Here is a 14231-nt window from a genome sequence, read left to right as displayed (position 1 = left end):
AGAGAGAGTACATGGGAGGGGGGAGGGTCAGAGGGAGAAGCAGGCTCCTTGCTGAGCAGGGAGCCTGATGCGGGACTCGATCCCGGGACTCCAGGATCATGACCTGAGCCGAAGGCAGCTGCTTAACCAACTGAGCCACCCAGGCGCCCTTTGGCAACTTTTCTTCTCAAGTATCACTTCCTAAGTGAAGTCATTCTGTAACTTATCACAATGCAACCTAATTATTTGAGTATGGTATGTCTGTCAAATTATATAGGGAGTACCCCAAGAAGAAGAACTGCACTCCATCTTACTTATTTTGTATCCCTCCCCTTTCTTCTCCACTCAATGCCTATTTCCTATCTTGGTATTTGGTACATTAATAAGGACTCAATAGTCCTTGAATGAACAACTAATAAATTACTAACTACAGCATTACTGGGAAGTACAGATAAGAAAAGATGTCAATAGAAATTTTTGAGCTTGGTCAACTAGGAAAAGAGTAAAAAAGCTAGAAAAGAAAGGAAATGAAAGCATTTTAGACAAATGAAACAACACAAAGACTCTTAGATGCAAAATTCAACAGTTCTGTTTTTTTTTTTTTAAGGCTACAAAGTTCTAATAGCACATAAGCACCTCACAAAAAAGGGTCTGTATTCCTCATATTTATCCCTGTTCTTACCACTTATTAAAATGTATTTTTAAAAATACAGTTATTTATAATAGGAAAGTCTAATGCTGTTTACTCTCTGAACTAGAGCATTACTAAAGTGCTAAAATAGAGTGAAAGTCACATTTGCACTAAGTGAGGATGTCATCAATTCTTGATAAAGTAATGAAGTATTATTAGGCAGGCCAACAGTTAGTTACAGTACCTATTCGCAGTGACAACAAGAGTTCTATAATATGGCTAAATACACAAGACAGTGTAACAAAAAATCACTTTGAAGTTTATTCTAAATAGGATTATTTACCGTGATTTTTAAAAATAGTTCATGAAATGTTTAGTCAGTGTTCAAATTTCTAATCCCCACTCCCACTCTCCCCAACAGTTTGGGTCAGGATCCAGATAAAGTACACACATTGATGTGAATGCAAAATTGCTTTAACTAGAAAAGGTTGAAGAGGTAGATGTAAAGATTGCTAAAGGCAACTTTTTGGTATTTTTGCCTCTTCTTAAGTTAGTGACATCTATCCTTGGTTATTTCTATATTATTTTTAAATCTCCTGGCTCTCTCCCTCTCTCTTTTTAATTGAGTAGTGTTTTACAATTATTAGCCATAATTATACTTGATTTATTTATAAATGGACTGAAGTAGAGAGTAGGTGGAAAGTGAAATGTGTTTTTCTAGCAATAAATGTAGTAGTAGATACAAATAAAGAAGTAGAAAGATACATTTATTTAGCTGTATTAGTTCCCTGAGAGGATGAAATATTCCCTCTACCCCCTATCATGTTTAGCCCTAGAGAGTAACATACTCATTAAAAACACTGTGCAAGGGGCCTGCCCCCGTCCCTACAGACAAAACCTTGAAAAACTAGTCTGTCTTTGCCTACATCAGGCTGACTGTGTGAGTCCTCATCTAACACCTGCACTGAAACAACTTTATACCAAATCTGTTTGGAGCCATAGGCCAGTTAGTTTTATCCCCTCTGTCATCACTGGTCACCACATAAAATATAAACCCTTCTGTCATCTACCTGTTCTCATACTTTTATACTAAAACTGCTCTATGCTTCTCCCTGATCCAGCATCAAACTATTGCCACCTGTCCCATGATTTTATATTGTATCTAATGGGACCCTTCCTTCAATGGTAAACATCTTTAACTTAACCGTGGGTCACAGTGCTGCCATCCATCATCTGTGTGTCTTTGTGCTGATGTAGATGATCACCCAACTGCTGAGCCTTTTAGTTCTTAGACTGAGGCAGTTAAAATGTCTTTCACTTCCACTATACTTCAGCTACCTGCTCATGGCCACATTAACAGGCCATATCATTCAGTAAAATGCTCTAACTATGAAATAAAATTCAAATATTTTACCTTATCACACAAGCCATCTATCCTTCTCTCTCTTCAACTATAGTGTACTTATATATATCATTCTAGGATTTAGTTATGCCTCCAAGTCCCTTGGATCCTCCACTTGTCCTTTCACATTTCTAACTCAGGCTAAATTCCACAGCTGGTGATCTCAAGTCCTCTTTCACAGCATCTGAAATTTTGTCCCTATTTTTCTGTCATAGCAGCCCCAAATTTCAGCCAGTGCTATCACTGACTCTCTTGGCACTTTTGATTCTAGATACCTAGGACTATGGGTGAGGAAGGGCATCCAGAATGGATCCATCCATTGGTCTCACTGGGTCCTTAGTGGCCCACTAATCCAAAAACAAGTAGTTTTTCTTCAGATCCCTTTCCTGTTTCTCTCAAACATTATTCCAAACCTTTACTGCATTTCTAAACCCTCTAACTTAACTCAATTGTTCCAATCTCAACTGATGTCTTTCCTCTTTTCTATCTTACAAAAATCATGGTCTCCTTAACCTCTTCCCTTTCTCCCTCCATCCCTTACCTATTGCCATACCTATCCTCTCCCCTCCCTCACAAAACAACTCTCCAAATGTGCCCTGAATTCTTTTTTCTTCCTTTTTCAGTCTTCAAATTTCTTATCTATATCTTTATTTCCTGCTTTTTACTGGCATCTTTCTTTTAATTTATAAGGCTCTCAAGTCACTACTAAAATAAAGGAAGAGGAAAACCTCAGCTTTATCAATAATACCAGGCATTCTGAGTTACCTACATTAAAGGAACTCATGTCATTCTTCAACAAAAAGAAAGGCTAAAAAATACCACAAGTCACTTCATATCTTCAATATTCTGCCTCTGCCTCTAGATTTTTTCAAATAAATCAGTGACAACCTCTTTCACATTCCAGCAAAAACTCATCAAGAAATATCTGTATGGCTCACTCATTTAGCTTTCTTTCTTACCTTTGTTACTGCTCTTCTCTCTCTGACCTCAAGAAGACTGTCTACTACAAACTGTCTCTTGAATGGAGTTTAAGAGCATCAAATAATGAAACACACTGTCCAAAATGAAACCATGGGATTTAAAACTTCAACACACTTCTTGCTCTTCCTTTCTACCTTTGCTTATTCTCGTTTTATCTGTGTGAATATCTTCCTCTTCCAAAAGCATCTCCTCAAGGGCGCCTGGGTGGCTCAGTTGGTTAAGTGACTGCCTTTGGCTCAGGTCATGATCCTGGAGTCCCGGGATCGAGTCCCACATCGGGCTCCCTGCTCAGCAGGGAGTCTGCTTCTCCCTCTCCCGCTCCCCCCTCTTGTGCTCTCTCTCTCTCTCAAATAAATAAATAAAAATCTTTAAAAAAAAAAAAAAAGCATCTCCTCAAATGAGCAAACAACAGAATTAAGAAAATTCTGGAGTGGGGGAGATGGTAAAGATAATATAATTTAATATAATGCCTTATCAGAGATAATGGAAAATGGTTTCAAACTATTTAAGGCTAACTTTTTAGACACAGATGATAAAGAATTATTATTTATTTTCCAGACTAGTCCCTCTTTCTAGAGGGTCAAAATCCTTTTCATTTTTATTTATTTATTTTTAAAAGATTTTATTTATTTATTTGTCAGAGAGAGGCACAGTGAGAGAGCGCACACAAGCAGGGGGAGAGGCAGAAGGAGAAGCAGGCTCCCTGCTGAACAAGGAGCCCGATGCGGGACTCGATCCCAGGGCGCTGGTATCATGACCAAGTGAAAGCAGACGCATAACCGACTGAGCCACCCATGCGTCCCTCCTTTTCATTTTTAAGTGCAGATACAAATATGAGGAAAATTAAAGAAGATCTGGTTTATTTATTCAAAACTTTATATTTTAATTATACATTTAGCATTGTTTAGCTTAACCTCAGTAAAACAGTATGCCAACACTCTCCAAACTTTATCACACACCTATTAGCAAAAAATACAGAGATATATCTCTCCCTACTGTACTATTATAAAACATATATAAAAGAACAATGAGATTAATAAATATGAACAGAAGTTCAATTATTTCTTTCCCCAAAGAATCATCATTTATAACTGCCCCTTTGGAGCACATACTCTGGACTACCAAAGAGGAAAACAAATAATACAGTGAATGGTTTGATATAATAAGCTAAATTTATACACTGATTTTTAAGAAATTCAACTGTTTAAAATAAAATTCTACCAGTGCTATTTATGAACAGTGTCATAAGGAGTACATACATTTGATGGTGATGAAAAGGAAGAAAAATCACATATTTCTGTTTAAATTATAAACAGAGCTATGGGTTACTATTATATTTACGGCAATTTACGGACGCCGGCTCTAAGTACTCTCCTGCATTTGTCAAAGAGGTTTGAGGAGTTCTCTGACGCTAGGATTTAGCTTCAACTAGAACACTAGAACACCACTAAAAAGACTAAAAAATCCTTCTTATTTTTACACAATAGTATTATAACATAATAGTATTATAAGCCAAGAAAGAAAAGAGTCAAACTTAGACAAAAAACAGAGAACTAATTACAAAATGCCAACATACAAAAGAAATACGTTATATGTGTTTTTGAATGTATAATAATACTGAATTCACAATTTTTAGTTTGGAATTCATTCCAAACAGTCGTATGAATAAGAAAGGAAAAAAATAAAAAATATATAAAAGATTCTCCACCTCTTTGAAAGGAATTCCATAGGCCTAGTTTTATTTTACTATCTCCTGCCTGTGATGGATCATAATACGTACTGAAGTCCTTAGTCTTGCCAAACTCCACCTTCATTACACAGAAGAATTAAGAATTAATAATTCAAGCACTTTATTTATAAAGTAGAAGTTATTTAGTTGTGGTTTACCTCAGAACTGAAAAGCCTTAATTAAAGAAAGCCCTGTAGTGAGGATAGAGTGTACCTATTATGCTTTTTAAAACCACCTTTTACTTACGTCAACTGGGACCAGAAGACTCTTGCCAAGATGCTGATTAAAGGACAGGCACCAGGCTTCAGTGTAACCATTCATGTTAGGAACATACTTCTTTATTGTCTCATCATTCAGTCTCAGCCATACCCCATCATCATTGTGGATCTATGGAAATAAGCAATGAAAACAAGCCATGCCCACCTGTAAGTCCTATGAGGCTAGCAAGGGCTAAAAGGCTACAGAGCAGGCAAACGATGGTGGACATGAAGATTAAGCATCTAGCTTTTGCAGGAGGTAAGTAAAAGAAAAACTTTAGGGAAAAAGCAGCAAAGAATGACAAGCAATGTGGTAATTCACAAGGTAAGATAGTAAAAACAATGTCACTTAGGAGTAAAAGCACAAAGAAATCACACAATGAGTTTAAACATAAAATGTTTGTTTCTTAAAAGAACATAAATTCTTCCCTCCCCTCAATTTAGATTTCAATAATCAGAAGTTACTTAGTTGTATTAACAGAAAAATATGCTGTCCAAATAGGTGTTTTAAACACATTTAAAAACAATACTTAAAATATTTAAGAAAAACTGTACCCATTTTTTTTTCTTTTAATTTTATTATGTTATGTTAGTCACCATACAATACATCATTGGTTTTTGATGTGGTGATCCACGATCCATTGTTTTCGTATAAAACCCAGTGCTCCATTCAATACGTGACCTCCTTAATACCCATCACCGGGCTAACTAATCCCCCCTCTCCCTCCCCTCTAAAACCCTGTTTGTTTCTCAGAGTCCATAGTCTCTCATGGTTCATCTCTCCCTCCATTCCCCCGCCTCCTCATTTTTCTCTTCCTTCTCCTAATGTCCTCCATGCTATTCCTTATGTTCCACAAATAAGTGAAACCATACGATAATTGACTTTCTCTGCTTGACTTATTTCACTTAGCATAATCTCCTCCAGTCTCATCCATGCTGATGTAAAAGTTTGGTATTCATCTTTTCTGATGGCTGAGTAATATTCTATTGTATATATGGACCACATCTTCTTTATCCATTCATCTGTTGAAGGGCATCTTGGCTCTTTCCACAGTTTGGCTATTGTGGACATTGCTGCTATGAACATTGGGGTGCATATGGCCCTTCAACCCATTTTCAGTATTTGTACAGGTTCTGTTTCTTTTGTTTGTTTGTTTTGTTTTTTAAAGATTTTATTCATTGATTTGAGAGACAGAATGAACAGTGGGGAGTGGAAGAGGGAGAGGGACAAGCAGACTCCCCACTGAGCTGGGAGCCCAATGCGGGGGGGCTCGATTCCAGGACCCCGAGGTTTTGACCTGAGCCGAAGGCAGACGCTCAATGGACTGAGCCACCCAGGCGCCCCCAGGTTCTAGTTGTTAATTAAGTTTCTTTCAGGTTAAAAATATAATTTCATTTGTTTTTAAATATAATTTTACTTTTTTGTTGATAAAATAAAATGTTTGAAACTCAGTGAACACATCCCACAAAACAATTTTCCAAACACTATCCAAACCAATTAAAACATACTAGCAGAAAATTTAGTAACCTCATTATCATGCAAACAATGCAAAAACTTTCAGTCCAAAATTTATTACCAAGTGTTTCTTTACAAATTACCTCATCAATGAAAGTGATGGTTCCATTGACTTTTACTATGCCTATCTGCTCACTTTGAAGGGAAGGGTGGCTACGGATACGGAGTCCTGCACTGTCCTTGGCCACAAATTTTCGAACCTGGGAAAGGCAAAGACAGACAGCTGAGATGGAAAACCATAGCATAGAGATCTTCTAAATAACAAGAAAATTAAACAGATTTGAGAGTATTATAATTCTGAGAAAGTGCCCCAAATTATTTGCAGTTGGTTTCCCTGTGCAAGTAACACTGGTTTATTTATAACAACAGAATTTTACAAGTATTAAATGTACATATTTATAATTTCCTTTCTAAACTTTGAAGACATATGATAAAAAGGAGAAAAGACCCATTTTTTTTTCATTTTAGAAAGGTATGATACAAATTCTATTACCAATATTTCCTTTTTAATAGTTTACCAAAATCCCTATATTTACTTTCTAGATGTTAGGAAATTATTTTTTCTTTTAACAGTACAGGATACTTTCCTTGCAAACTTTATGTACTTAATTTCAGTAAAATTTTTGTTAATTGTAAATTTTCAATAACAGAAGTACACAAGGCCTATAAATTACTACAGCATTATACAAAGAAGCCTAAAAGTACAGGTTCTACAATTTAGAAATGATTAGAATTACCACAAAATACTCTTCAAATTTTTGGGGATATTTAGAATTCAAATACTGAAATCAACTAACTAAAATATTAGATGTTGGAGCATCAGTGAATAAAATTAATCAATTAATAAATCTCTGACCAATTTAGATTCTTATTTCATTCTATCCTAACCTTATTTGGTTGAGGTTCAGTCTTTGGTTTGACCAACTGAGTTCCTGGTGGTATCATCCCTTTTGGTGGGTCTTTTACTTTAACTTCTAGGCCAGCATCTGTAAGAAAAGGAAGGGAACTGTAACATTTAAGAATACAAGGGGGAAGGATCGTTAAACCTAACCTTATGTACATTCACAGAGTATTTTAAACAAATAAAATGAATATTTAAATTCTATCTTTTTAAGGTGAGTAATATTTAAAAGCTAAAACACAGACTCCTAACTATAGAGAACACACTGATGATTACCAGAGGGGAGGTGGGTGTGGGGATGGGTTAAACAGGTGATGGGGATTAAGGAGTACACTTGTGATGAGCACTGGGTGATGTATGGAAGTGCTGAATCACCATATTGTACACCTGAAACTAATATTACACTATATGTTAACTAACTGGAATTTAAATAAAAACTTAACAACAAGAGCAAAAATCAAAACTATAATAAAACCTTATGTCTATCAGAATGGCTAAAATTAACAACACAAGAAACAACAGGTGTTGGTGAGGATGTGGAGAAAGGGGAACCCTCTTGCCCTGTAGGTGGGAATACAAACTGGTGCAGCCACTCTGGAAAACAGTATGTGGTTCCTCAAGAAGTTAAAAATAGAGCTACCCTATGATCTAGCAATTACACTACTAGGTATTTACCCAAAAAATACAAAAATACTAATTCCAAGGGATACATGCACCCCAATGTTTACGGCAGCATTGTTTGTTTTGTTGATAAAGAAAATAAAATGTTTGGAACTCAATGAACACATCCCACAAAACAATTTTCCAAACACTATCCAAACCAATTGAAACATACTAGCAGAAAATTTTGTTTATGGCAGCATTATCTGCAATAGCCAAATTATGGAAACAGCACAAGTGTCCATTGACAGATGAATGGATAAAGAGGTGGTGTATATGTACAATGGAATATTACTCAGCCATCAAAAAGAACGAAATCCTGCCATTTGCAATAACATGGATGGAGCTCGAGTGTATTATGCTAAGCAAAATAAGTCAGAGAAAGAAAAATACCATATGATTTCACTCATATGTGGAATTTAAGAAACAAAACAAACAAAAGCTAAACAAAAGAGAGAGAGGCAAACCAAGAAACAAGAGTGCACACTGATGGTTACCATAGGGGAGGTGGGTGGGTGAGGGGACTAAGGAGTGCACTTGTTGTGATGAGCACTGAGTGGTGTATGGAAGTGCTGACTCACTATATTGTACACCTGAAACTAATATTACACTGTGTTAACTAACTGGAATTTAAATTAAAACTTAAAAAAAAGAGAGAGAAATATTTGAAAAATGGCCTTAGGATTCCAAATGAGTGTCTCAGAGGTTCAAGGAAAAGAGAAGGGGTCCCTATTCCCTATCTATGAAATGATACTGAAAAAATATATAAAGAAGACAAGAAACCCTTGTGAAGTTAAATGTTAGCTCACATCAGATCGCTGCGCCAGCTCACTGCTTCAGGTTATAACATGAGTGACACCAATCACCATTCTAGCCAGCAGGCAGCACAGCATGGTCGTTAAAAGCTGGGGGAGGGGGGATTCTCATGTTAGACTGTCTTGGTTGTTCCCATATCTGCTGCTATTGTCTGTCTCTCAGTACCTCAATGTTTTTATCTATAAAATGAGAATGAGAGTAGCACCTACCTGGCTGAGCTATTGTGAGAATGAGATGATTTAAAATATAAGGTGTGCATAAGACAATGTAGACATAATTAAGTGCTCAATAAATATCAGCTATTAATAGCATCGTTATTCTAATGAATTATTATTATCTGTCCTTGCCTAGGGTCAAGCAAGGTCCCAGCCTACTGACAGTTTGGTCACCTTGGAAAAAGTTAAATTTGAAAGGTAGGAAAGAAAATGATTTTAAGTAAGTAAATATGAATCATTTTCTTCAGTTTCATTTCAAAAAACAAATATAAGTGGATTTTTCTTATCTACCTTGTATCAGTTTTCTTCAGCCCATTATTAGTGAAAATTAAGCCATTCTTGACTACCTGCACTTTGAATTCTTATAATTTGTACTTCTCATGTATCACTACTTACATTCTACTTCATGTGATTTTGTTTGCCCATTTTATCACGCAGTCATCAGTAACTGTTAACACTTGAGGAAATGTCTTACCTAGAACAATGTTTTGCTCAGAACCAACTAAAGTTTGCTGAACTAAAGGCTTTATAGATATGTTGAAATAAAGGAGAGTGCAGCAAAGACTGAGGATAAAAGTCTCTGGAATAGGGGAATCTGATATATCTGATTATATACAGTTACATTAATGCATATTCTATACCGTTACATAAACATAAAGTGCCTCTTTACCTTCACTGTAAAAACAAACTACTTAAACCAGAGTTCTTCAAAGGGTATTTTGGTGGAATGTTAATCAGTATTGCTTTTATCTCTACCTTCACTCCCTCTTCCCTACAGCAAAAGGTCTCAGGATAAGGGTTAAACAAAGTTAGACAAGATTCTTAATTTCAGGGCTTTTAGAATCCCTTCTATGTTAATGTGAATTGTATGAATGTCTAAGGTGAGAGTTTTAGGTTTTCCAAATCTACCTCATCAAAGAAGCCCTTTCTCTTGAAAAGCATCAGGAATTAGTGTTACAAGGAATTTATATTGATAAACACTTACTAAAGCTTTCTTGTTCTATTGTTGTCTCTTACATGAATAGTAAAGGAAAAGATTAACACCCAAAGGAAAAGCAATATACTTTTCAGAGTTAGTGGTGGATAAAGAAAATTCATTCATTCAATAGGTATTTACTGAGCAGCCATTATGTGCCAGGCACTGATCTAGATACAAGGATGAATGAGATGGTCTCTGCTCTATGCAAGGAAAGGCAGACAGACCATGAGGGGGAGATGAGGATGCACATGGTTATAAATTTAGCAACAGAGAGGAGATCATACTTGACCAGTCACATTAGAGAATGGAGGGAAGGAGTCATGAGCGCTATAATGATACCATAAATTATTACAAAATTTTGAGATGTTATGAATGCACTAATTAAGTACTCACTGTAAAGGAGGAAATGAAGACCCAAATAAGTAATTAAACCTGTCCATGTGTCTACAATATAAGTTAAGGAGAAAACTAGAGCAGAAAGACAATTCTGATTCTGGTTGTTTGCACTAAGTAACTCATAACTTAAAAAAGAATACCTATTTCAATGCCATCGATGGTCACATGAATAGTGTAGAGTCCAATAGCCCCTGGAGTCCAATTTGCACAATAAGTGCCATCATTATTGACACGGATCAGCATATTCTCACTGGGTCTGAAAAGAAATAAGATGGATATTGGAAAATTTACTTTTGGTTAAACAGCTGACAACATCATTAAGATAATTTCTAACTGTATTATTACAATGGATGGCAATCCTATTGTCCTGCCACAGTATGTGTTCTTACCCTCCAAAATGACAATTTCATGTTTTTTTTTTCCTCTCCTCAAACCTCCATCACCCTTCTTCCGCACTCTCAGAGGATCATGATCTCACCACTTTTTTTCAGTGAGAAACAGAATTAGATACAAACCCAAAGTTGCAATCAGATTAATAAACCTACTTTCCATTTCTCTACCTTCTATCCTGTTATAATGCAAGAAGTGCCCTGGCACTCATTTAAAGCAAGCCCCCTCATTTGTGCTGTGAATCTCATTCCCTCAACACGTCCATGCTGTAATTACCTTGCTCGCTCTCATGCATCATCAATTTCTCCCACTTTACTGAATCATCTCTATTTCCATCTCATTTCTATACAAACAAACTTCAGAATCTCCCAACTTAAACACTCCTTGATGTGTCGTAAGACCACCTCTAATAAGGTCTCATGTCCCCTTTCCCATTTATAGCAAAACTTTAATCTAAAGAATGGTCTACAATCACCCTCTCCCATTTCTTCTTTCCCAGTTCTCTTCCACAACTTACCCTAGTTAGGCCTATGTTCCCAGCACTTCACTGCAATTGCTTCTGTTGGTCACCAATGACCCCATATTCAATGGTCATTCCTTCATCCTCAGCAATCTCTCAGTAGCATTGATAACAACTCCTACTTTCTTGAAATAACTTTTTTGCTTCTGCAACATTCTCCTAGTTTTTGTCTTAACTCACTGGCCACTGTTTTTTAGTGTTTTGTTGGTTCTCCTTCTTCTGACCACCCCTTAATTTATGGACATTCCACAGGGTCTGGGTCTAGTTCTTTTTTCTTTCAATAGCATCTCTCTAGTTGATCATTTATCCATTCCTCAGTTTTAAATACCATCTCTATGTAGATGACTCCAAATTTTATTTCTCCCCTGTATTTCAAACTGAAATATCCCCACTTAGATAACCAGGAGACATCTTGGCATCTTAACTTTAACATATCCAAAGGAGAACTCTTATTTCTCACCCCAGCACCCAACAGAACAGAACAAAAAAACGCCCGCTCATTTCTCAGACTTTTTGACCCTCATAGAAATTATGATATTCTACATCAGAGGTCAGTAACATTTTCAGTAAGGATATTTTAGTCTACTGTTCCAAACAGTCTCTGTCACACTACTTAACTACTCTACCACTGTGGGGCGAAAAGTAGCCAACGACAATACTTAGCTAATGAGTAAGGCTATGTTCTAACATAATTTTCTTTACAAAAACGGGCCTGATATGGTCTGCAGGTCAAAGTTGGCTAACCCCCATATTACTATACTGCTCTCTGATCTCATCGTCAACCATTTTCCTTCTTGCTCACTACTCTCCTGCACCACTCTCTTTTGGTTCCTCAAAGACATCAAGCTCCATCCACCCTAGAACAAACTTTTTTTCTCTGCCTAGAACGAACTTCCTCCAAATCTTAACACAGCCAACTACCATCCAGCTTTCCAATTAGAAAACACCTCCTCACACAGGCCTCTCCTGTCACCCAATACTTTGGTGGCCTGTCCTATCCCCATCACTCTCTATCAAAAAAACCCTTAATTATTCCTATTTTGTTTACTTATTTATAGTTTGTTTCTCCACAGGAATGTAAATGTCATAAGAACCACTACCTTGTCTATTTTGTCATTAAAGTATCCCAGAGCCTGTATCAGTGTCTTTCACACAGCAAATGCTTAATAGTATTGCTGAATAAATAATGCATTTACTTAGATGAGACTATTTTAACTAGGTTTAAAATGCCTAAGTATATGAAAAACTATTTACTGGCAAATGGCCGTTTTTTCTTATTTAACATGTTGTAAATGTATAGAGTTCATATTTATTTTATGAAAATCATGTGCTTCCATTGTATGGACATTTTGTAACTAAAATTAAGCCTGAGACAGAATGTTAATTCCCTATTTCTAGATAAAGATACATTCTCAAAACTTGGCTATTTTTATAGAAAACTTTCTACATTGTGCATTAAAACTCTATTTTGAATACATGTCAGAATAAAGTCACAGTAACCTGCTAATTTCTAATAAATCATGTGATATGTGATATAACAAAATGTGTAAGAATTTTTTTTAGGTCCACTTTGGAGTTTTTTCTAAATTTTATGGAGGTAGTAGCCTCTCCAAGGTACAATCCATCCAATAATTTTTTCAAGGCTTCCAAAAGCACTTCTCCTAACAAGGAAATAAAATAGTAAGTCAAAAAATCAGCTCAAATCTGGAGTTAAAACTACTCAAAGGCTGAAAAATTAAGACCTCAGAACTAAAAATACAAGTACAACATGTACTGAAATCGCTCTGTAACTCATTAGGTAAAGGAGAGAAGGAAAAAAAAACCCTGGAAAAACAAACTAAACAACTCTGAAGAAGCCAATATATATCTTTTTAGATACTAATTATCCTTTCTCTAGTACCTTAGTATTATATAATATATTGGCAGTATTGCAACTGAATATAATATATTCTATCTTTGCAACTGAATATAATATATTCTATCTGTAAATCTACGCATTATAAAATCTGTGGTAAATCTCTACTGGAACATAAGAAATGCTATAAAATATCTACTTATGGAAAATAAAGTTGGAATGCAGGGTGATGTTGGTTGCAAGCAGTTGACAATACATGTCTTGGCTATGTGTTGCAAAAATGATCCTTACCTTTTAGGAGTTGGTGATGCAAAACGCAGTTCTTCAAATGAGTAATTTTCATAAACCTTTAAGAAGAGACCAGTAAGAATCCAGTAAAGTAAGAAATTCCATCAAGACCAGTAACTCATTAGAAACATTCCTAAGGCAGTGATAAGACATCAATAAATGGTGCTGAGACAACTGGTTCTCCATATAGGAGTAAAAGAAAAACTCAATTACCTGCATCATACCCTCTACAAATATAAATTCTAGGTGTGTTAAAGACCCAAATGTAACAAACCAACCTTCAACAAATTTAGAGGGAAAAAAAAAATCTTTTGAGTACATTAAAATTTTAGATTTTTTCCAAAGACACTATAAATAAAGGGCAACGATAAGCCTTCACCTGGGAGAAGAGGATTTGCAATTCACATAACCAAAACAGGATATGAATCCATTATATAAAGATTGCTACAACTGGACCTGGAGAACAATCTGTTTCTTAATACAAGGAACAAAAAAGTCTGGAAAAAATTATGGTGAAATGTAAAGACAAAAATGGACGGTAGGTCCCTGAAACTAGTTTCATTATTCCTAATATTTTTGTATTCTTGCAACATTGCCAAACTGATCGTTATCTTTCAAAGTTCAGGTAAAGTTCTCCAACTGCTCATTCACTTCTAACTTCTACTCTGCTTAGAGTAAAGAGAGGCACACCCATACCACTCAGAAGCCTCCTTCCT

The 14231-nt window shown here is 35.9% G+C and overlaps 1 protein-coding gene across 1 annotated transcript in view; it reads right to left on the bottom strand.

The window, feature by feature from the left end:
• Window positions 1-14231, bottom strand: part of MYCBP2 (MYC binding protein 2) — a 272226-nt gene that overhangs the window by 83387 nt on the left and 174608 nt on the right. The window contains exons 48-52 of the mRNA XM_044913540.1: window positions 13519-13574; window positions 10603-10718; window positions 7384-7481; window positions 6579-6695; window positions 4969-5109 (exon numbers count right to left, since the gene is read on the bottom strand). Of these exons, the coding sequence (XP_044769475.1) occupies window positions 4969-5109; window positions 6579-6695; window positions 7384-7481; window positions 10603-10718; window positions 13519-13574 (528 nt within the window). The remainder of the gene's footprint in view (window positions 1-4968; window positions 5110-6578; window positions 6696-7383; window positions 7482-10602; window positions 10719-13518; window positions 13575-14231) is intronic.

Source organism: Neomonachus schauinslandi, chromosome 3 (genome assembly GCF_002201575.2).
Source record: "Neomonachus schauinslandi chromosome 3, ASM220157v2, whole genome shotgun sequence".
In the NCBI taxonomy this organism is placed as follows: domain Eukaryota; kingdom Metazoa; phylum Chordata; class Mammalia; order Carnivora; family Phocidae; genus Neomonachus; species Neomonachus schauinslandi.
The sequence above is the reverse complement of the archived record's forward strand: the minus strand, read 5'-3'. Positions and strand labels throughout refer to the sequence as shown.